Source organism: Pteropus vampyrus, unplaced genomic scaffold, assembly GCF_000151845.1.
Source record: "Pteropus vampyrus isolate Shadow unplaced genomic scaffold, Pvam_2.0 Scaffold280, whole genome shotgun sequence".
Classification (NCBI taxonomy): Eukaryota; Metazoa; Chordata; class Mammalia; order Chiroptera; family Pteropodidae; genus Pteropus; species Pteropus vampyrus.
In genome coordinates, this window is record NW_011889061.1 from 526706 (window position 1) to 551254 (window position 24549).

At 45.7% G+C, this 24549-nt stretch overlaps 1 protein-coding gene across 1 annotated transcript in view; it reads left to right on the top strand.

Annotated features, from left to right (window-relative positions):
- The window catches only part of CNGB3 (cyclic nucleotide gated channel beta 3), a 100403-nt gene that overhangs the window by 64813 nt on the left and 11041 nt on the right, over positions 1-24549 (top strand). Inside the window, exons 12-16 of the mRNA XM_011375916.1 lie at positions 3506-3647; positions 6236-6395; positions 8439-8536; positions 16845-16928; positions 22260-22378. Of these exons, the coding sequence (XP_011374218.1) occupies positions 3506-3647; positions 6236-6395; positions 8439-8536; positions 16845-16928; positions 22260-22378 (603 nt within the window). The remainder of the gene's footprint in view (positions 1-3505; positions 3648-6235; positions 6396-8438; positions 8537-16844; positions 16929-22259; positions 22379-24549) is intronic.

Genomic DNA, 24549 nt, shown 5'->3' on the forward strand with positions numbered 1-24549 from the left:
ATATATATGCAGTCCGTTAGATAATTCATGTACTAAATCAGCCAGATGGAAGCTCCGTGAAGAGATCTCTCTGCCTGGGTACAAATATTAGCAGTGGACACACTTGACTAATTAACCTAATCCTAGGAAGTCGATAAAGTGCCATCTAATTAAATTACAGATCTTACCTTTGGTTGTGCGTGTCTGGGTATAAGACGTGACCAAGAAAAGAATCCAAAAGAAAACCTCAAAGCATCAGGGCAGAAAACTTCCAGTTAACACTGCGGACTATTTAATACACAAAAAAATAGTTCAAGGCTAACCCTCCAGATCTGGAAAACCAGTGCTTAAGTTCCGCATGAGATTGTTACTTAACATCCATAAATAAGAAAATTAGAGAAAGTAATTCATGTATGTTCTTGTTAACACTCCAGTGACCTTGGAGGGGACAGTAGTCCCAATGCATGTACTGGAGTTGGTCACATAGGGAAAGAAGTGATTCCCTGTCCTACTCTTGAGTGGTATTGGGTTCAACAAAGTGCCTTAATTTAAAGAGACCCACAGGTCCGGGACCCAGGGCCAAAATAAATCAGGTAACGAGTAATTGTAAATTGGAATTCGAAAGTTAAAATGCAATCCGTAAAATTTATTCCATGCTTCTTCAAGGTGGTTCTCTTTGACAGCAAGTTCACGCTAATATTAGCAAGTCCAGGGGAGCCTGCTAGAAAAAATTACAGAGTGGTAATATTTTTTTTCTCTTGGCACAGTAATTTTCTCTTCCTATATCCACCAGGTTTAAAAAAAAAAAAAGAAAAAACCAATGTCCTTCAAAAGGTATTGAATTCAAAATGAGTGATTTTTTCCTAGATCTTTTTATTTGAATATTGACTTCAACTGCAGTTTGATTCTTTCTTTGTAAACTTCAACTTCTTAGTACTTGAACATCTAAAAGTGATAAATTATTTTCATAAGAAAAAGACCACTCTGTCAAAGACTAATATACAGTTACTTAAAGTGCTAATAGTACATGTGGCATACCCAGACCAGAAATGAAATGCTGGCTAGGGCAGGATTCTGTACAAAGCTCTCCTTTTCCGTGTCTGCTTGGACCATAGGGTAATGATCTGGGACTGACTAAACCCAAGAGCCTCTCTATGCGGAGATGGTTCTGTAGATAGAACCTTGTTCCCTAAGGCTTCAGTAGGAGTGTCTGGCCCAGACCTGTCATCAGATCTATACGGAACATTCCTAACAGGACCCCTGGCCGTGCACAAAAATCACCATGTACACCCAGAGGTGCTGTTGTGGCACCAGCGCCCATACCCGCCTCACCACGGACACCGTGAAACCCTTAGCCAGTGTAGCTCGGTGAGTGTCGCATGTTCTGTCCACATCTTTTCCGTGTTCCCTTCCGTTGCCCTGGCTCCTGATTCTCCTCCTACTTGGGCTGTAATGATCTCAGACTCTCCATTTGCAGTTGCTCAAGTTAAGTACAGAATCTTTACCAAGTATATTTCTGAGTATACTTGGTTTCCTTCAATACTAAATTTCTAGGTAAATCACTAATCACGTCTAAGAGTAATTTTCCTTTTAAGGCAGCTCTCCTCTCCCTCTGCCATGGTTTACATATTCAATAGTAAGACATGGGCAGAAGAGAGAGAGGAGACAGATGCACCTGCAGTATTTTCCACCAGTAAAAACGATTGGATCCAAACTGCAAGAGGCTCTCCCATCCGCACAAAGATCCTTGAGCTCTAGGAGAGCCCTCCCCTCCCTAGCATGGTAGTTTAAAAATGGCTCCATTTCTTTGCTCTTCCTCTCATTCAGAAGTGGATTCAAACACCCCTCTCCTTGAATCTGAGCTGGCCTTGGTGTCGATGGACAAATAGAATGTGGCAAGAGACTAAGATGTTATGGGCCTTCTGAGTTGAAAGAAGCCTTACAGCCACCACCTGGGGAACACGAGTCGCTACGCAAGAAGCCCAGCGGCCCCGAGCCCACTGCGCTGTGAGGAAGCCTGGCTGGTCCTGCGGGGCTTCATGGAGAGAGAGACCGCGCCGGCCCTGGCTGTTCAGCCATCCCAGTGCAGGCTCAGATATGTGAGAGGACATCTCGGGTGTTTGTAAAGAGAAAACTCAGGGTTTTCTTTCCCGAGTAGAGAAAATCCCAGTTCTTCCCTACTTCCCTCTTCTCTGTGTGTCTCCTTTATTGTCACAAAGAACACTTCTTTTCTGACGCCACTGGCCACCAAATGTGTCGAGGTTTTCCCCACACCAGGCAATTCACAGACACTAGCTGGGTGCCCTACAGTTTAACCCAATTCTGACACTATCTACCCAGAAATAGCCTCAGGTTCCAAAGGTCGAAGGTTCAGTCTTACCTGACTGCCCAAAGCACCCCCCCCACACACACACACACCTTAGACACCAGTAGAAAACCCTGATTGTCACCTGTGCTTCTCACTAACTGGCTGTAGATCAGAGGTTCCAGTGGCCGCCCTCCTTGAGTTCAACTGATTTGCTGAAGTGGCTCACAGAACCCAGGGAAGCACATGCTTACAGTTAACCAGTTTATTACAGGCCATGATAAAGGTCACAGACGCACATCCAGATGGAAGAGATGTACAGGGCCAGGGACGGGGAAGCAACTCAGAGCTCCCGCACCCTCCCCAGGACTGGGGCGTGCCTCTCTCCCGGCACCTCCGTGCGGTCACCGACCAGGAAGCTCTGCAGACCCCGTACGTTGGGACCCTGTGGCAGCTTCATCACGTGGGCATGACTGATCACTGACTCCACGTTCAGCCACGTTCAAGAGAAAACGCCAAGCTTCTGGCAGATCTTAGTCTTTTTGGTGACCAGCCCTCATCCAGGAGCCACCCAGGAACAACGCCCACCCCAACCCAGGAAACTACAGGGGCTTCAGGAGCTCTGTGTTGGAACGGGGGGCTGAAACAGACGATGCTCCTGGCACCCTCCTCACGGGGGAGGGTGCCCAGGCGCAGGGGCTCTGTGCCTGGCCCCGGGGGGCAGAGACCGCCAGCGAACTCTCCATCATTTCCCAGCATTCCGCGGACCGAACGTGGAGGACGGGGGAACCCAGTCAGCAGTCACAGTCCAGGCCCCAGGCACCTGAGGCTCCAGCCTCAGTCAGGTCGCCCCAGCAGAGGGCCAGCTGGTCACAGGCATAGACAAGCCATCTCTGCTGGGCTGCACACAGACTGCCGTGGCACAGAATTATGAGCCTGACCAGCAGTTGTTGGTCTGTACCGTTAGATATTGGGGTGCTATGTTTTGCAATGAGAGAGAAGTGGAAGAGCCGTAAACACTCTCCTTGGGTTTGCCGAGTCATTTCACAGTGTTTGTCAGTAAGTTTACATTAGCTCACGTGGTGTTCGCAAATGCAGCCTATAGGAAGAGAATCTTAATTAGGAGGAAATGTGTTATGATGTAGTAATCTACACGCCTGGGCATAGGGGTAATTTTAAAGTTACGGTAAAAAGCAAAATGAGTATTTTCTCTCTGCACAGGTATCTGAGGTGTTACTACTGGGCAGTCCGAAGTTTGATTACCATTGGAGGCCTTCCAGATCCACACACTTCATTCGAAATCGTTTTTCAACTGCTGAATTTCTTCTTGGGAGTTTTTGTGTTCTCCAGCCTAATTGGTCAGGTAAATTAAGATGCGAATCCCTAGATACATAATGTTGTCATTTTTAAAAACCTAGCAAGTCTTTATAAACTTTACAGAGGAAAAATTGAAATCTATATGGTGCTTTTTTAAAACTAACTTGGACCTGTTTTAATGACCTGGAGGAGGATGTGAACGGGGCCTGGCCCCGGGGTGACTAGGGCAGGCGGGCATGACAGGGAGTGTGGGAGCCGACAGGGCAGGCTCGAGGTCGGTTGGCTGGTGTGTGACAGGTGCACTCCCTGCAGAGTTTCCAGGCATCTCTAGGAATTAGCTAACTCTGGGAGGGCTAGTCCCCGATAGCGGAGCATCAGAATCCAGAAAGTGAAAAACATGGTCAATGTAGAGACACAGGTGTATGGCAGCTCCAGCCCGAACATGGTAATAGAGTGGAGAGAGACTTGTCAAAGAAACTATTTAGAAAATATTTAGGTTTGGGAAGACAGACACCGAGCAGTGAAAAACTGTAAGTATAAAATGTCATAATCTTAACATCTGGGGAGGTTGCATTAACAGTGATTGAAAATAGGCCGGTTAGAGAGAAATGTTATTCAAATTAATTTGAATATAAATTGCAAAAGTCATATTATTTAATTTTGTCTCATAGAATATATGTGAGGTAGTCATGTCACATTCAGTGTTTTCTCAGTTTTACAGACAAGGAAACTCCAGCTTAAAGAGATTAAGAGGCACCCTAATTCATGTGTGTCCTTCACACAGTCACCTGCTAGAGCCATACAAAGTAGCATGGATAATAACAGTAAAATGACAGGTATTTGCCCTCACTATGTCCAATGCAGTTTTTTCAAGATTAAAAACTATGTCTAGCTCCGTTCAGTATTCTTGCTACTCCAAGTGCGGTCCCCAGACCAGCAGCACAGTATCACTTGGGAAATTCAGAATTCAGGCCCTACCCAGGACCTGCAGAGTTAAAGCCTGCATTTTAACAAGGTCTTTGGGAGAGCCACATGCACCGAGCGGGTGGGACTGCAGCTGGAGACAAAGATCGGGCAGGAGGCAGAGACTTGCGCCTTGACCTTGCACCACAAACAAAGATGGTGAGGAGAACAGAAGAGAGCAAGAGGGCCTGGGACAGAATCCAAAATCCCCACCTAGCACCACACCGAGAACGGCCCCAGGGCCTGATTGTTACCTCTTCACTGTGATGGTCAGTTCTCTTATCGACTCACAAAGACTGCTGTTCTCTCCCTCTCACACCCTCATGCACTTCGCTGCCCTTGACCCCATCCCGGAATAGCCGGAATAGCCATCTTCCTCAACCCCCGCACCACCAGAGCCAGCACGCACACTGCTCAGAGCACTGTCACTGCAAATTCTAGGCCCTCGGCACCGATCAGTAAGGCCTTTAACGTTCTTTGGTTCCCAATTTAAAACTCTATTAAATCTCCCAGCCCCACCCCTCATGCCCCTTTCTCACGCCCTAGAAGACTCGCTACCTTGGTCAGCCGCCAGGTGCAGCTGGGAGAAAGGAGGCCTGAGCATTGAGGTTGCAGAAGGCGCTTAGAGGAGCCCCACAAGGAAGGCAGAGGCCGACGAGGACGCCTCCAGGCTGGCTATCTGCATGGCTGCTCAGCAGACAGTTTGGATAACTTTTATTATTCACTCTAAAATGGAAGCCGAAGAAGCCATCACAAAAGAGCTCTTAAGCTAGACCTCAAAGAATGAGCCGTTTCTCCATAAGCAGAAAAGGCTCAGCTACCACAAATGAACGAGCAAAGTCTTAAGAGTGTGAGTGTGAGTCCCTGGCTCTCCTCCCCGTAATAAACCCTCAGTCAAAGCAAATTTACAGCCACTTGCTTCCCTCTGTGTGAGGGGAAGAGTCGAGCTATATATCTTTTTTTGTGCTGAGACCTTTAAGATCAGCTTTTAACCTAGAGTGGGTTTTTATGGTTGCGTTATAAACATCCAAGAACTAAAACCTGACAGTTCTTTAAGGATTGTCACAGCAGTGGATGATGCCTCAGTAATTCCAGCGCATTTCAACTTCTGCTGAATACTGTGCCTTAAGCACGACGAGATTTGATTTTATCTGTCTAAACAACACAAAGGGAACTACAGAGGTTGCAATTTCATGATGAATTGCGTCTATACAGCCAGCCACACTGGCTAATCTATAAAGGATGCTTTCAAAGTGAGACTCACCAAAATAGACTAGCCACTCTGCCAGATAATGGCTCACTTTCTTTACACATTCCTTGCATAAGCACAAGCTAGGTAATTTTTTAAAAGTCAGCTAACGTCTTTGCAATAATGTACAAGTTTTCAAAGAATTTTGTGTAGTCACATGCATTATATGTTGAATCGTCACAGAAACCTCATATGGGAGATGAGACGGGTCTTCCTGTTTCGTTACTGGGTCAGAAAGAGGATACGATTTGCCCAATATTTTGTAGAAGTGATTGAGTCAGGACCCAGTATCAGTGTGATAAAAACCAAGTGGCCAGAGTATACAATGGAATGTATCACGGGAAAACTCTGAACTCGGCTGGGCTTTTAGTAACTCCTCCAGTTACTCTGCCGTTTGTGGAAGTGACCACATTTGGTTTTAGATGCGAGATGTGATTGGAGCAGCAACAGCCAATCAGAACAGCTTCCGGATCTGCATGGATCACACCATCGCCTACATGAACAATTATTCCATTCCCAAGAGCGTGCAGAATCGGGTTCGGACCTGGTATGAATACACGTGGGACTCTCAGAGAATGCTGGGTAAGCATGGCAAATTACTCGCCACATCCCTGCAAACCATGTCATGTGGTGAAAGTCCCATAAGGTATAAGCGGAGACTGAATGGATTTGAACGGAAGATTGAAAAACAGCTAAATGACCTTTAGAGCATTAATTTAATACCATGGGATTTTTTTTCTTAAATATCCAGCCTTAACTTACTGGTTATGCAAATCCTGGAAGAACAGAAGCTAAATTTTTTTCAATGACTACCAAATGCTAGGAATTACACATATTGCTTCACATAATCTTTACACACACACACACACACACACACACACATTTGGGAAAATTAGGTGCCTTGAATCCCTGGGCACTGAGGTTGAGTTATAAACAAGGAAATGGAGGCTCCTAACTGAAAAATTTGGCTAGGGGCACGGAGCCAGCAGATAACCTAATGGAGCTCAGACTTGCTCAGTCAACCTGGGATGCTTTCTAGGTGTAACCTTGTCACCCAGGGCACATCCAGAAGGTATAGCTCTCAGGCCACCCCGCTGCAGGAGACCCTCAGCAATTCATGGTGCCAACTATTAGTGCTGTAATGCTGGAGTTTAGAATAATCTTTATTAAATGATACATGTAAAGGATAATATGCTCATTGACAATAATCAGATTCAACTGTTTGTTCCTTCCTATATAAAAAGTGCCACAGAGAAGCCAAAAACGCTAGTGCTCCCAGAACGCAAACTCCAGTGTGATTCTCAGATCACAGAGGCTCGTAGAGCAGATAAGAGCCTCTGGTTGTTGACAGCAGAGCCTTATTTGTTTATTTACTCATTTTTCAATTACAGCTGACATTCAGTATTCTCTTAGTTGCGGGCGTACAGCACAGTGGTTAGTCATTTATATAATTTATGAAGTGACCCCCCCGATTAGTCTCGGCCCCAGTATTGTTAACCATATTCCCGATGCTGTATTTTATGTCCCTGTGACTACTTCATAACTTATCTTCACTTTTCTGCCACTGTTAAGAGGTCCCAGCCCCACGTTTAGAGACTCCTCCCGAATTTGAGGCCCCCGGCCCTTCCCCTGCAGGCCCCGCGGCTGCTCCTAGGCATCTCACACGGGGCGGGAGCAGCAGAGGAGCCATCACTGCCCCCTTCTCCCAGCACAGGGGCCTACAACCCACCCCCGAAAAAGCCACAAGGAGCCGTGCTGTTTAGAAAGCATCTTCATATTTAGAATCGAAATGAGGATAGAATATAGTAATTTTTTCTTTTCTAAATGGATATAAGAAAACATCAAAAATAATCAACTCTCAAACTGGGAGCATACTGGACACTAAGAATGGGCAGTTTGTTTATGGAACGTTTTTTAATTCACAGGTAGAGAAATCAGCCCAAAGGCCCGTTATTTAATTCACAGGTAGAGAAATCTCTCGTGTATTCACATTATTCACTGAGTTAATGCGCAAGTAAATAACAATAATTTGAATTGACTCACTCAGCACATTTCTTCTTTAGATTCCATTCCCAGCCGAGCCAGCCCCCAATTATGCACAATTGAGCGAGTCACCTACAGCCTCAGAGCTTCTGTGCTTTGTTTGTTTCTTCTTTCTGCAAAGCAGGAATGAGAACACTTACCTTCGGGTTGTCACTAGGGTCAGATGAGATAGTGACAGAGCTCTGAGCTTTCAGACACCACATGGTTCTCATCATTTGCATTCTTAGGGTGTTCGGTCTGGAGTCTGCAAACCCAGAAGACAAGAATGAGACCCTTTCCCATCTCAGCTGCCCAGCAGCCTTTGTCCCATGATCATTAAACTTTATATCTAAAATTTTAGCAAACACAATGCTCTGGGTTTATTCAGAATTATTAGGTGATCGATACTTAAAATGCTTCTTTTTTCTCATGAAAGTGGTAGGTATGTACGGCCAGTTGAAGTAATGAAAATATAGCTTTTGATATAGCTGTTCATTTATAAAAATAGTTGGTATTTTGTTATTCTTTTCCTTTTCCTCACACTTCGGTGACGTCTTTCACTGTTCGTTCTGTTCTGCGCGTGGCCGTGTTTGCTCCATGAAGACGAGTCCGACCTGCTCGGGGCCCTGCCCGCTACGATGCAGTTGGCGCTCGCTGTCGACGTGAACTTTGGCATCATCAGCAAGGTCGACTTGTTCAAGGCAAGTGCTTTACAGTGACTAGAACGACGCCATACCCGTTTCTGTGTAAAATCTGAGCTCTTGCTCTAAACAGCATTTATGACTGTTTTGCCGTATGTTTTAGCTAAATCAAAATAATCTGGAGAATTTATATGGAATTAGAGTCAAATAATGTGGATGATTGACTCTCTAGAAGCCTCTCTCTCCTAATTGGTCGAAGAGAATGGGCTCTTCGGGCTCTTCTTGTGTTACTTTAAGTATCATGAGACTCTGCGGTCCGTGTCTCTGCTGCTGGGCGTGTCGATCCCAGCTTGGAAAGTGCCTTGTGACGCCTGACAAGGCAGGCCGCAGATCGGCTCTGGACCGGCCTGGCATTCTGAGAATCGTGCCTAATCACGTCTCCTGTAGAAATGATTTGGAGGTGAACTTTTTAGATGGTCACATTCACATTTAGAGGCCTTGTTTGTTTTTTAGAAAAAATGCATAACAAAGAAATGTTTTTAATTTACTACCCTCTTTTTAATGCCTTACACTGCACGTAAGTTTTTCTCACCTAACATTTAATTCTATGTGACACTCCCTGAGTCATCTATTTAATTTGTTCATTCACAGATACGTATTAAGTTCCTGTTATGTTTCAGGCACCATTTTAGCCATGGAGAATACAACATTTTAAAACAAATACTCCCACACATGGAGCTTACATTCCAAAAGAGGGAAATGAAAACGAACACATCATGTGTGGAGGTTAATTAAGCAGATGAAGGAGGCTGGGCGTGGTGCTGGTCTGGAGGCTGCTCTGATGCAGGGCCTGGGAGCCGAGGCCTTCAGGAAGCCGGGAGTGAGCCGGGCACATGCTGGGAGCGGGAGGGGAGGGGAGGGGTTGGGGATGTTACTGGAGGATGGACGCCCAGAAGTCCTGAGCTGGGAGACTGGAGCAGAGGCAGAGTGATGGGGAGCGAGACTAGTCAGGAGAGAGCAGAAAGGGGAGGCAGGAGGCAGGTTAATGAAGGCCTCGGAGGCTGCAGCGCAGACTCTGGAATGTACTATAATGTAAAAACCACTGAAGATCTTGAGCAGAAGGTGACCTCTTTGAGATTGCTTTGAAAAATATCATCCTTCCCGCTGTGTGGAAGACAGACCACAGGAATTGAGTGTGCGAAGGCGGGAAGGCCAGACAGGAGCTGCCATAACCATCTGTGCAAGACACAGAGGCGACCGGACCCAGAGTAGGAGCAGAGCTGCTTAAAAATGGCCAAATACCGCATGAATTGGCAGGGAGATTCTAAGTTTTTGCTGTTTGTGTGAAGGGAGCGAGAGAGTGAACAGGAGCAAGGAAGATGCCAAGGATCTGAGCCTGAGGCACAGGCAGCACAAAGATTTCATTTGCAAAATGGAAAATTATAGAGTAAGTGTAGGGTAAGGGGGGTAGCAAGGGACTCTGTTTTTATTGTGTTAGTCTGAGGTGACAGACTTCCAGTTCGAATGTCATGTGGGCAGTTTGATAAATAAGTCTGAGTTCAGGGGCGAGGGCTGAGCTGGAGCAATAAATTTGGACATATCAGCATATTGATGTATTTTAAGTCATAGGACAAATGTGATCCCTAGGATGGAAGTATAGACAGAAAAGAAGATGGAAGGTTCAGACAGGTGTGGGGACAGGACGAAGAAGTATAAGCTGAGGGTAGGGAGGCGAGGCACAGGCCCTCCCAATGTCAGGGTACGACAGTTAGGCCCATGTCCTGGGGCTCTGTCCCTCATATATCCCATTGAGATTTCCATCAAGATTTCGATGGAGATATAAACCATGTGATTTTCAAACTGGCAGATGACACAAAGCAAAAAGGAATGGTTTAAAATATGCCACATCACAAAATTTAAAATTAACTGAATATTCTGAACAATGAGCAAAGCCAAGATTAATTTCAACAAGCACAAAAGTAAAATTCTGGACTCACGTATAATATTATAGTATTGTGATGTAAAGAGAGCAATAGTTTTTAAATAATTTTTTTAGGCCTGTGAGTTTTAGTCAACCTCAAACTCCATATGAGTACACAGAGTTATGTATGACATTGCCCAGAATTTTAACGTAATACTGGTTTTTTTTGACTATTTCAACTATATCTGGATTAACATATCACATTGCAAATAACCATTTTTTAAGAAAGACTTTGACAAATTGGAAAATCTTCCAGCCAAGGGGATTAGAGGTAAGAATTGATTAGTGGACCTAGGAGATAGTAAAAGAGTGGTGTTATAAATAAAATATTCTATGATACAAGTCAGATCCTACTTCTGGTGGAGAGGGGTGATGGAGAAATTGACTAGGAACAGGCATGAGGGAACTGGGGGGGATGAGAGAAAGTTGTCTGTCTTGCCAGGGAAGTTACACAGTCTGTGCTTTGCCAAAATTCAACTGTCCCTTCAAATTTGTATATTTTAGTACATATAAATTATTCATCCATTAAAAAATAACCTCAAAGGAAAATGTGTAGAGTTTGAGGATGTTTAGTTGTGGGGAAAAGATTAAATTCAAGAGCAGCAGAAGTTGCATATGCTAAAGTCTGTTATATGGACAAGGAATAAGACTTCCTCCATCAGCGGTTCCCAGCCTTCCTGGCACCAGGGACCGGATTCGTGGAAGACAGTTTTTCCACGAACAGGGTGGAGGTCGGGATGATTCCAGCCCATATTTATTGCACACTTTATTTTTATTATTATTACATTGTAATATATAATTAAATAATTATACTACTCACCATAATGCAGAATCAGATGCCACCAGATGCAGCTGTACAAGTTGATGAAGAACATCAACTCACTTGCCACTATAAAGCCTGTCACCAGATGCAGCTTACTCGTCACTTGCCAGTCACTGATAGGGTTTGGATATGAGTCTGTGTGCAATGGATTTATTATGGTCTCTATGCTTTGTGCTCTGTGCTCTGTGTTATTATTAACACCTCTCTGCCAGTGTTAATCTGTGCTTGCAGCCACTCCTCAGCATTGGCATCAGCGTCTCTGGTCCACCTCGGATCCTCAGGCACTGAGTTCTCATAAGGAGCGCGCAACCTAGATGCCTCATATGCGCGGTTCACAGGAGGGTTCGCGCTCCTATGAGACTCTAACGCCTGAGGACCTGAGGCAGAGCTGAAGCGGTGATGCTGGTGCTGGGGAGAGCGTGGCCGCAAGTACACGTGAATCTTCACTGGCTCACCTGCTGCTCACCTCCTGCTGTGCGGCCCGGTTCCTGACAGGCCACTGATGGCACCGGGCCATGGCCTGGGAGTTGGGGACCCTGCTCTGTATTGTTCAGCAAGATAATGTTCAACTCTAAACCCAATTTCTCAGTCTCAGAGTGAAACTTCCCTGGAAAACCAGGCTTGGTCCTAAGTCTCGCTACCAACAGGACATAGGTCAGTTTCAGACATAGAGCAACTGCTTAGCAAAAGCCTTAGCAAGGAAGGCAGGAAGGGGGGAGGGGAGAAGGGGAGGGGAGGGGAGGGGAGGGGTGCACTGGGGCCGAAACCTGGAGAGGACTGGAAAGGAGTTTCCGGTTTCTAGTGGCAGTTCTCCCACACCCAGTTCTTACACGGCGCCTGCATTAGGAGTTTCCAGCAAAACAGAACAAATAGCATGTGGATATACAGGGAGATTCATTTTAAGGAACTGGCTCGGGCAATTAATTGGGGCTGGCAAGGCCGAAACCTGAAGGGCAGGACGGCAGATAGAGACGCCGGAGAGAATTGATGAGAGAATTGATGCCGAGTCCAGAAGCTGTTGGAAGCAGAGCTCCCTCTTCCTCAGGGAGGTCCATCTTTTTTCTCTTCAGCCCTCGACTGATTGGATGAGACCCACCCACATAATGGAGTACACTCTGCTTTACTCAAAATCTAATGATTTAAATGGTAATGTCATCTAAAAATACATTCACAGGGACATTTAGACTGGTGTTACAAATACCTGAATACCATGGCCTCGCCAGGTCGACAGGTTAAATTAACAGGTTAAATTAGAGGTCTAAGTGATGGTCCGAGGTGCCAGCCAAGCTTCTGTCACTCCGCGGTCCGTCACTTAACCAGGCTGCGATGGCCCTTCACTTCCTCACCACCCGGCGGGGTGAGTGGAAAGGTGCTGAGGCAGCCAGGACGCCTCCCTCGGGTCGCAGAGCGGCACGGGCTGCAGGCCGTCCTTGGCTGACTTTCACGGACTTGGACTTGACTCATCAGTTAGCCTCACACCCGGACGCCTAAATGCACACTCACTTTGCTACTCTCCTACTGAGAAAAGACCCTCGATCTTACGTGGTTCTCTCTTTTAATCAAAGAGGTGGAATTAGAGACACAGATTTGTTATTAAAACTTTGCTTCAGTTAGTTGTGGTTAATTAGTAAGATTTGCTGCTTCTACATAGAGTCATAAGTTTCTAAAGATCTTGGCGATGAATAGTCATAATACTTTTTAAATTTTTTTCATAAAAAATGGTTCTCTTCCTTGCAGATTTCATGTAGTTCCAGCATAAGCTCGAGTATTAAGCTAATAAGATGCTATTCATTTCTGTGAAGTTGGGCAATTTCCCCTCCTTTCTCATGATTTATTATTTTAATTTCTATTTTTAAATATGTTTTATCCAATTAAATGCTAGGGAAATCACATTTTGCTTCTACCACAAAATTACAAGAAGTGAGAGAAAATTTAATGAAAGTTCTGTTATGTCACCTACTGGCTAGAATTGAAACTGCAGCCTTTAAGCTGAAAAAGAGCCCATCCCCAAGGCTCCAGCCAGCAGAGACTTGCCACTGTGACTGTGCAGGGCTGACAAGCTAGAGAAGGAGCATCGTTGTCAGTTTTCGGGGACGACTTGATGGAGGAGCCTTTTGCTAGGATCCGTAAACAGTGAACGTAGGGCTGGGTCCCGCATCACTGATACCTCAGTGCACTGTGACGTGGTCATACTTCGCAGAGTACTAATCACATCGGCTGCTGCTCCCAGCAGCTCCCTCCATCGCGCAGCTGTGCCGTCTACAGCACGGGCACCGGGCTCGGAGTCCCCTGCCCTGGCTGTATCACCGCCGCTCGCTCAAGGGGAGTCGAGTTGACATGGAGCGAGAGTTCATTTCTGAGATCGAGCGGGCAGATTCCTAAGAAGCTCACTTATACTCGAAGGAGACTTAACGTCCCAGGGACTTGTCACTTACTATAGTCCTAAGTTCTGTTTCAAAGAAGCGGGAATGAACCTAGAGACAGAAAGCTTTTCAGAGATGAACCCCACCAACCTTACAGTCGTGCTCCGAGTTCACCATCCTTGAAAGAACTTCCTGGGCGTAGGGACCACCTTCTAAGCTAGAGGTTATCCGTACACATCTCCAGAACCCTCACTCAGGTCTGTGACACGGGTTTTCGCACTGCACTCAGTTCCCCATTGCTGAAAACGGAGCGGTGTCCGACAGTCCCCTCCCCACAGCAGGCCGCGTCAGTGCAGTGCCTGCTGCACCCCAGGGCCTGCCGGGTGCGGGTCCAGAGGGGAGCAATGCGCAAGTCTGCCCTCGAGATGCTCAGGATGTAAGATAGAAAACATCTCACTCTGGGGCTCTCTTCCTCTGATGCTTGTTGCTGGTGTTGCTGGTACGACCTTAGGGAGACAGCCAGCAGACTTCCTGACTCCGTTCCCTCATCTGCAAAGCAGCGGTGATAACAGCATGTTCTGTAATGCCAGGAATCACGGGGCGCTCGGAAGAATTAGGCAGGTAAAGATGAGAAATAACAAATTTAAGACACATGTTTTATGTTAATATAACGTTACTCTTAGCTCTTACACAGGTACTCCTGCTTTAGAGAGAAGGCGACAGGTATAAAACTGCTCCGACTTATAAATCAGAACATGTCCTACTGACATCTATAAAGGAAGTAAAGCTGCATCACAAGGGAAAAACTAGCCCTGGATGTAAATTTTTATCATACAGTGATGGAGCAAAGTATAGCACAAGAAAATAATCACTTTCTGGGAGGGAAAAAAAAAAGATCATCGTTTTCAAACACATCGTAAAATGTAGCGACTTCATGATGAACTGTCGTTTAACGGAGTCTGAGTGCGGATGAGGAGGAGCCAGCGCATCTGTCCAGACGCGGCCGTGAGGGGACAGAATCACTAACTGATGAAATTTAAGTTACAGGTTTTCACTGCATACAGCTGCTGCATTTCGTTTACGTGACTGATAAATGCAATCATGTTCATCAGAATTCATATTTAAAATGGTTCGAACATTTTTCTCCGAGGAAACCCAAGTTCTAAGCGTGAAGCTCTCCGCCAAGTGCTACAGAGGAATGTTCTCACGGTCACTGGTCTGCTCCAGGACTTGGCACCTGGCTTGGTTTAGCACGTTCCCCTGTGCAGGTCTCCCTGACTGGTGCTTTCTGCCGGGAGCCCACCTCACTGGTTAAGATGAAAATCATTAACCGCCCTCCTCCACGGAGGGGGTGTGTTCCTACAAACAGTCTTGGGATGTGCGTTTTACTTAATTTTCATTAAGTTGATCAAAATTAAAGTTGGTGTCTCATCAGTGCTTCTCCCCAGGTCTGTCCCCCGCCCTCCCTCCCTGTAGTGGCCACTAGCGTGATTTTGAGGGCACCTTTCCAGTCTCCACTTGATATCCATGTAAACATCACTGGCAGACAGTATTATTTGGTGTAGTTTTTTCATACTTGGAATCATGTCGGATACATTCTACACCTTGCTTTTGTGCAGACATGTTACTTGTTGAGTTCAGTCATATCTGTATGCACAGACAGCAAGAGAGAATTTTATTTTAACCCCTCTTTGGTTTTCCGACCTGCAGATCTTAAATATTTTTATCTGTCATACTCATCCTCATTTGACTCAAATGTGTCATCCACGTGAGCACCTTCTTGGGGCTCCCCTCTGTCCCATCCCCACTCCCAGGCAGAAGTAAACCCCCTCAAAGCTTTATGTGTATTTACCTGGGGTTTCTTAGGACATGATTAACTCTATCATCAATTACAGCTTCTCTGTTTACTTAAACCATCCTCGCAACTAGACTTAGCCTCTTTCATTGTCCGTTACTCCAGGGGCATGGTGCAAGGACTTGCTCATGGCAGCTTCTCATCATACTTGTTGAACTGTATTAAAAAGGCATTCCTGCCAGCCCTGGCCTTTTTCCTATTCTAGATAACCAAAAGCTACACTTTCTCAAATAAATTTTTAAAATTCTAACAGCAGGTTCATCTGAGTGCTTCTCACCAATGACTACTTGAAGATACTTCAATCATAAATTACTAACTTTCCTTATCAGCTAGGCAACCCTGAGGTCTAAATTTCATATGGATCTAGGTCAAGTGTTTGCTACTGAAATCATTACAGAAAACTGGTGGCTGCTAGGAGAATGAGCACCCGAGTCACGAAGTGGAGACCCGCCCTTTGCTTCTCTTTTCTTTTCTCTTCTGCTGACTACGATTAGTTCCTTGTGAGATAATAATTCCCCAAAGGATGGGCAGGACCAGCCGCTAGAGGAAGCTGCTGCATGGAGGCAGCTCTGGGAGGAAAGATTAAAATATTTGGTGAAAGTGGAAGATTTAAAACTATGTAAAAAGATTTTAGAAGCATCTGTAGCTTTTTCTTTAGCCTGGCATAGAGATAAGTTATAATTATTTGCACAGAATACAAAAATAGACATATATTCTAACAAATCAGATTTGTTTATTACACTGTTAAAGTGGATATGAACAGTCATTCACTTAACAGATACCGCTTTTGTATCTATTACTCTGCCTTTAAGAAGATGATAATTGAATTGAAGCAGTAAGACAAATAAGCTCACAAAGTTAGATAACATCTAACAATAGTATGAAAGATGATATAAGAAAAATGTTCAACAAAGATTTGGATAAATGTCAGTCTTAATATACTACTAATAAATTATTATATTGTCATAATCAGTAATAGTTCTCATTAAGCATTAAGTTTTGTGTAAGTAAAAATTAGCATTCTGAGTTAAGTATTATTTCTACCCCCATTTAACATTTAGGAAACTGAAGGCAAGAGAAGTTACATAGCAATAGATACTAGACACAGGACTGACCCAAATCCATCTGACCAGGATCCAAACTCTCACTATTATACTACAGGGGCTTTTTTTCTCCCTAAAGTTTGGGTCAAGACAAGTCCATGTTCATTGGCAACTAATATTTTAGCGTTAACACAGACATTAGCTATTATTGTTTATTTCCATTTCATTGTAAAGTCATTTGGAATATTGGCCTTTATCTGTGTCTATAAGAATTATTTTTCTCTCTATTGCTTTTCTCTTTAGGGTTGTGATACACAGATGCTTTATGACATGTTGTTAAGATTGAAATCCACTGTCTATTTACCTGGTGACTTTGTCTGCAAAAAGGTGAGTGTGTGCTATTTTTCAGTTGCATGACAGGTAATAAGTAAATTTGAGGAGTTCAGACATAAGTTAAGAGCATTGTTTAAAGAAAATTTGTCCAAGGTGTATTCTATAGTACAGAAATAATTATGATATATAATTCCGTAAAAGAATAATGTGCTCTCAGAGTTCAAAATGGAACAAGACAATATGGATTTCATTACTTACACGACACTAGTAGGTAGTCTGAAAGGTTTCTTTGTATAAATGTAAATCATCAAGCATCACACCCCATGAATTCCAAATATTTAAAGTGGAGGAAAAAAATTACAGAAATAAAAGGTGGTTATGTCCTTTTTATGTATTCCAAAAACTATCGGTTACCTCCATTAAGCTCACCCAGTTAGTGGATAGTAATTTTACATGCTTTTTATGATTACAGAAGTAATACATGTTTATTATTTTTAAAATGGAAAACACAAAAAGGGCAAAGATAAAAATTCCACCACCCAGAAATAACCACTATTAATATATTTTAACCTGTCTTTTTATATTGATTGAGGATAGTTTTATAAAATTGGCATTATACTATACTTACGTTCTGAAACATGGTCTGTCATGTAACAATATATCATATGAGCATTTTACATATTCTTATATAATCTATAACCTCATTTTCAAAGCCACATAATTTAATCTATGAATATATCACAGTCAATTTGCAAATATTTGCTATTATAAATAACACTAAAATGAACATTTTTGCACATCTCTGATTACTGATCTAAGGCGAGAGAGAAGGAATGATGACCTTGGGTTTATATCTTGAGAGACTAAATCAGTAGTACAGTCGATAATCAAAATAAAAAGCGGAGGAATGTGCATAGTTCAGAGAAATGCGAGGTGACCCCAAACTCGGGGGCGTCCACAGCGAGCGCAGGTGGGAAGCACTTACATCATTCCAGAACCGTGTGTTAGGCTGTGAGAGAGCAGGCACAAGCTGGTGTAGGACACAGCAAGGATGCTTGTCCCACCCGGTACCGGCAAGATTTCCCGGAGAAGATGATGTTCAACTGAGTCTTGAAGAAAGAAGTGGGGAGAAGCAGGAGGACACAGGCATTCCAGGTGGAGGAAGGACTTAGATGCACTGAGGCAGAAAGGAAGGGACCGCGTCGGCACGGGGCACGCAGAGGACAGCAAGTCGCCAGCTAGAAAGCTTTAGCATCGTTCGCTCAATAAAACTCAACAAGTAGTTTCGAATGCCATGGGCCAGGCACTGTGCCGGGTACTGGGCAATTGTCGGCAGCAGAGGAACAGATAGATGGTTCTTGCCCTCCAGGGGCTTACGGTCTAGTGCCGGAGTACTCAGGTCACCATGTGCATCAAGTCACCTGAATTTAGAGGTCTGGGCTCCATCCCCAGAGATTCAGTCGGTCTTGGCAGAGCCCACAGATCAATATTTTTTAAAAGCAGCCAGATGATTCTAAAACGTAACCAAAGTGGAGAGTCACTGGCCTGATGGAAGAGACCGACAGTACACAAATGAAATTAAATAAATGCATAACTCCAAAATGTACCAACTTCCATAAAAGGAAGGTACAAGTTGCCAGGAGAGTGTGTAATGGCAAAGGAGGAAGCAGAGGTTGTCAGGCCTGAGCTGTGCAAACTCTAAAGAGAAAGAGTTCTTTAGTAGGACAGTGGAGAGGACAGCATTTGACGTGAGGCCGTGGGGCCATGAGGCAGGACAGAGCTTGGCACATTCAAGGAAAGGAAGCAAGTCATCAACTGGGATAAAGGTGAAAGACAAACAGAGTGTAGGGCAGGGGTCCCCAACACCCGGGCCACGGACTGGTACCGGTCCATGGCCTCTTAGGAACCGGGCTTCACAGCAGGAGGTGAGCGGCAGGCAAGGCAGCAAAGCTTCATGTGCATCTGCAGCCGCTCCCCAGCACCAACGTCACCGCCTCAGCTCTGCCTCAGATCCTCAGGCATTAAATTCTCGTAGGAGCACCAGTCCCTGGCGCCACAAAAGTTGCAGACCTCTGGTATACAGCACTTCAAGGTGTCCAGGTGGAGACACCTAGAGCACGGGTGGAAATTAGTCTTGTCCATGAGAGAGAAAGGAACTGGAGGTAAATTTTGAGAACAGGCATGTGACGGAAGCTGACTTCAAGTAAAGGCCAGAGAAGAGGACCCAGAATACAGTGTTCGTGGAGGTCCATGGAGAAGACTCCGAGATGGCAGCTGAGGAGGAGCTGTCAGACGAAGGAAAGGAAAAAATGAGAAGTTCAATGTAATGAAAACCAAGAATATGCAGCCCCACACAAGTTAGTCTGGGATAAAATCGGCCAACTGGTGATATGAAATCACTTTCATTAAAATGGGAACTAGAAACCACGGCTCAGTGTAAGGCCCCCCTAGGGTGGTGTTTTGGGACCAACAAGGCCTTACTGCACCAAAATGGCCTTTCGGTTTGTTCCAGTAGCAGCAGGGACCGAAAATGAGATAACTCAGACAGTTGAGCGCCCACACCCCTGGGAAGTGCCGATGTGCTTCCCAAAGGGTGAAGTGCAGAGTGGACGCAACCTTCTCATTGCCAGCGCCTCGTATCGCTCAGTGACGAGAGCAGATCCGCGAGCACAGACGAGGGCGGAGAAGGAGCCAGGAGGAGGAAAGCGGAAACGGGAAGGCCCGAGATGGCCGGCCACATTTCTTCGTCGTCGTCTGCGGGGGACCTTGAGTCCCAGGAGATACCAACAGGAGGGAAAGGCTGGCGCTTGCCCGGGTTTGAGACAGCTGGCCCGGTGTCGTTCTGCTCACCATTTCCACAGGTCCCCGCGAGAAAGGGAGGGAGAAGCTCCTGCGCCTTGGAAGTGGCCCCGCTGCCTTAGGAGACGGCAGGGCTGGGGCCCAGTGCGCTGGCCTCCCTAATCCTCCCTAATCCGCAGGGCGGCTCTTAACCTCACCCAGCGGGCAGCCCCGGCTGTTTCAAAGAGAATTTGGGAGTTTTCCCAGGAATAATTGTCAAGAATTAATGTGAGTGTCATGATGCCCCCACTAGCCTCGGAAGTGGCTTCTGCCCGGAAACCCTGAGAACTAGAAGTGCCACCCACTAAGGGCGCCCCGCTGTCCACGAAGCTCTCGCACTTCCCGCAGGTTAGCGCGTCAGCCCCGCACAGGAGCCGGGTCCGCCTCATCTCGCGTGCGCCAGACCTCGTGCTCTGAGGAATGGCTGCTTCATGTGCTGCTAATTAAACTTTCGGGAGAGGCTTAAATTAGTCCAGAAATATGCAAGAAGTAGTAGAAGTTTTGGTCTATTGATTATGCCAGATCTCCTTGGATAAGTATTGAAATGATCATTAAAAAATAATTATAAGTGCTGAACTCTTATTTAAGGACCACTGTGTGCTTCTACCTCGTCAGTTGTAATAACTGCCTCTGAAAAATCATCCAGTTCCTCAAGGATTACTTCATGCCAAGAAGAAGGGATACACCCTGTTCTCATCATCATTTCCTGGAGTATCTCTTGGAAAACTAATTTTCAGATAACTTTCCCTTATTTAAAAATACTTTATACTATTTTATTGGTTTCTAAGAGATTAGTCTTGGTATTAGATTCATCATTAAAAATGATCTACCTGTACGTACTAGACAGAATTAGGTGCTACTGTTTCAACACTGTCAACTGCCAGCCTTGTAAGTTTGCTCAAGATACAACCGTTCAAGCCTCTACTACCAATTTTTAAATGAGAATAATGCAGCCTCTTGTATTTGACCTCACTGGGATTTCTGCAGGAACTAAGTGCACTAACGTGTAGGAAAATGCTCTGCAGTTAGAAAGTAGCACATTCTGTTAGAACAAATATAGGAATTAAAATAAAGAGCAATGTGACTATCATACACTGTTGCGATTTTGAAAACTAGTACGCAAATGAGAGAGATTGTTACTGGCATTGATATCAAGGAAGTAACCACAATAAGATCCATCCGTTTTGGGATTTCTTCCTTGATCTATATTTGAGAATAAATATTTGCTTAATATACTGCTCAATGCAAAATTTGAACATATTCCCTGCATTGCTCAGTTAGGAGATGCTCATTCTAGGCCTCCTTTTGCTTCTGTCATGGAGCTTTGGGTAGTCAGCTAAGCCAATCTGTATCTTTATTTTCCTTTCCATAAAATAGAAATAATAGTACTTACTCTACCTTCCTCATAAAGGTAATGGGGAGATAAAATGAGAATTTCAACTTCACATAGGGTTAACTAAGAGGCGGAGTGTGAAAACTTTAAACTCGACCAAAAATTATAACACGATAATTAATGTTCAGGAAAATAACCTTTTGTTAAAAGACTTCAAAACTTCCCAGAGAATGGTTAAATTATGTTTCCTTCATTCATAAATGAGTGACTATGTCACAAGCCCTGTGCCAAGCACTGGGACACAGTAGGTGTCTCAGCCATCGCAGAGTGTAAACTAGAATCAACGTCATTTAATCCCGAGTTAATTTTAGTGTATTCTAATCCTTCGAAAATACAGTTAACAAAAATATTTTATTAAGTCACATAACCCAGTCCCTTCCTGAACAGAGTGTCATGCTATTTTTTTATAGTTCAGGATGATCAAGACAACTCATTGAGATATGTAGGTACTATTATCCAAAATGATCTGTCTGGTATCACGCAAACCTGCTTATCGGAATGTAGCAGCTTTTCTTGGCCCAGATGCCCTTTCGGTGTCTTGTGAGGCATATTTATTCCTTTTGGATCTTGCAGGGAGGACATACGTCCCAGGGGCCCCACAGCCAGCCACCTGCTGGTTTTGTGATCCGCACGACTCAACATAAAGTTATGGTTATGGCTTAAGACTTATTACAGCAGAGCACACAGTGCAGGAACAGCAAGGAAAAGGCACACAGAGACAAAGATTAGAGAAATCAGGTATGGAACAAGAATGATAGCTTAGAGGCTCGCATGCCCCAGGTTCTAAATCTGTAGTAGCGTGAAATGGCTGCAGCCCATGCTGTCTGGGTAGACCGAGCAAAGCAGCGGTCACCAACGCCAGGCGGGCTGTGCTACAGTCAGCTGCTTCCTCTGCCCGTGCCCACTCCTGGAACAACATGCTGGCTGCGATGGCTCCCGGTGGCCAGCGGCGGCATTCAGTGCTCACAGTGCTAATAATTTCCTTCCACCTGGTGTCTGTAACCTACCCCAGGCCTGAAAATGGTTGCCTTTTCATCGATGTTCCTTGCTTCCTTCACTTACATCGATTCCTCTAGAAGAGTTTCTGTTTCTTCGCTTGGGGGGTAATAGTCAAGAATAAAGTAATAAAGTGCCTCTTTGTATTTGGCATATAGGGAGAAATTGGGAAGGAAATGTATATCGTCAAGCAAGGAGAAGTCCAAGTGCTTGGAGGCTCCGACGGTACTCAAGTTCTGGTCACTCTGAAAACTGGGACAGTGTTTGGCGAGATCAGGTATCCGAAAGACACTTCGTAAATGAGGGAGGCTGGCATTGTCATAAAGGAAAAATCTTAGGTTTTAAAATTTGGAAAGTTTCTGCTCCAGATTATCGAAGGTTTGATTTTGCTGAGAGCATTGAAAATAAGGATTTTCATTTCTATTTATCCCTTTTCTTCCCCCAAAAGACTTGGCTCATACAGCGGTTTAGTCTTGAGACTCAGGTCGGTGCTTAATATATGTTGACTGAATACATGAATGAATGAATAGTGAAAAAAATGATCAGAAGAATCTGTTGTTGTCATATTGCTGGAAGACTTGACTGCCAGGCCAAGACAGCCGTTTCGAGTAGGCGAGTGATAGCATCACAGCTGTGGGACCAAGTTGCCTGAGTCCAAATCCAAGGTCACCACTTCCTTGACCTCCGTGTTCCTCAGTTTCCTCATCTGCACAACTGTAATAACAACAGTGCACGTCTTAGAGGGCTGGCAAGTGAGTTAAGTTTTAGGATGGCCCAATAAGTGTTAACTGTTGCTATTATTCCGTATTGGCCTTTGCTACAAATAAGTCCCCAAGAGCAAGAAAGCAGACAACAAATTTAGGCATCTCGTGCGCTAGACACTTCCGAATGTGTTATTGTATTTACACTTACTCATTCATTCATCAGCAAAGGTGTGCTGGGTGCCTAGTGCTGGGGTGTCGGGTATCGATCTGAACCCAGGGCATACACTGTGAAAACAGCACAGAAGGTGCGCCCCACGAGCTTGCAGCCCTGCGGGGACTGACAGCGGCTGAACAATGAAGCAGACGGGCCTAGGTTCACGTCCCCATCTGTGCAATGTGGGTGAAATCGCTGGAAATGGCTGGGGTGCTCGTTTGGGTTCCGTGGTCAGGGACAGCCTCCCCGGACTGGAGCGAGCCCGTGGAGCCGCTGTGCAGGTGTGGGCTGACGGCAGGGCGGGCAGACGCGGGAAAACCACGCTCGTCTGGTGACAGACGCACAGGTCGTGGCCGAGTGCAGTGAAGGAGGGGCACGAGCAGGGAGGAGGCCCACGCTGTGAGCAGAGATCGGGTTATCCGCGGCCTCGTGCTGGGGACTTTGTGTTTTATTCTGGGTACAAATGGATAACATTGGAGGGTTTTGGGCAAAGGAACGACACCCTGAATTATGACTCTGAAAGGCTCCGCAGCTCTGTGGACTGCAGTGGTAGCAGAGAGGGCTGAGACGGGGGACCCGTCGGAGTCAGCCGCAGGGCTTCAAGTGCGGGTGCGGGGGTCTTGGACTGGGACACCGGCTCTGAGGGGGAGAGCAGATGGTCAGGCAGCTAATATGTCCATTTCACAGCTGAGGAAAGTGTGCCTCCAGGTGCCACCGACCTTGCCCGCGATGACATAGGAAGGGACAACGTTCAGACCCGCATCTCGTAGGCCAGGGTCCAGAGATCCCGCCACCACACCCCGGAAAGATGTTCATCCAGCCCTGGATCTCGTGGCTGCTAAGAAGCCATTCTCACATCCCAGGGAGCTCTCATGGTAGTGTCATTAGGGGCTCCTCAGTGTCGAGGCGCGTTATTTCCCCGCCCACCACGTGGCCTCTGTTTATTTTCCTCCTTGCTCAGAGCTGGCGGGCACTGCTGGAGGCCCCGCTGTGTGGCAGCGGTGGGGCCGCTTCTCAGAAGGCCCGAGGTCCAGTCCTCTACCCATTTCCTGTCGTCGTCTTACATGGACTCCTTGCAAGAGGGATTTAACATTTTGGTGACTTAATAATCACTGCCATCTTCAAGGTCATGAAACATGCAGCAGTCTCTTTGGAAACACTGCAGAAATTAATCAGCCGACCTCTCCCAAGGGCTGAGCGTTCCCAAGAGAGAAGAGCTTTGTCAACACTGGGATGCGCATCGGTGCCGCGTCGTCATTGCTGGAGGAAGCGCCCCGGGGCTGGCTCAGACTGGACAGCAGCCCCTCACATGAGTCTCCTTCCACCCACCTGGTTCCTAAGGCTGAGCAGAAGCCAGCAGGCCAGACACACCCTAAACTGGCTCAGGAGTCTAGTTGATTTGAGCAGAAGGGAGCTTTTGGCCTTGATTCTCTTCTTGGCCATGGGTGAGGGAGAGCAGGATGCACCTGCCCCTTCCCAGATCCCCAGAACTCCAGAGCCCCACAGCCCCACAGCCCCACAGCCCCACAG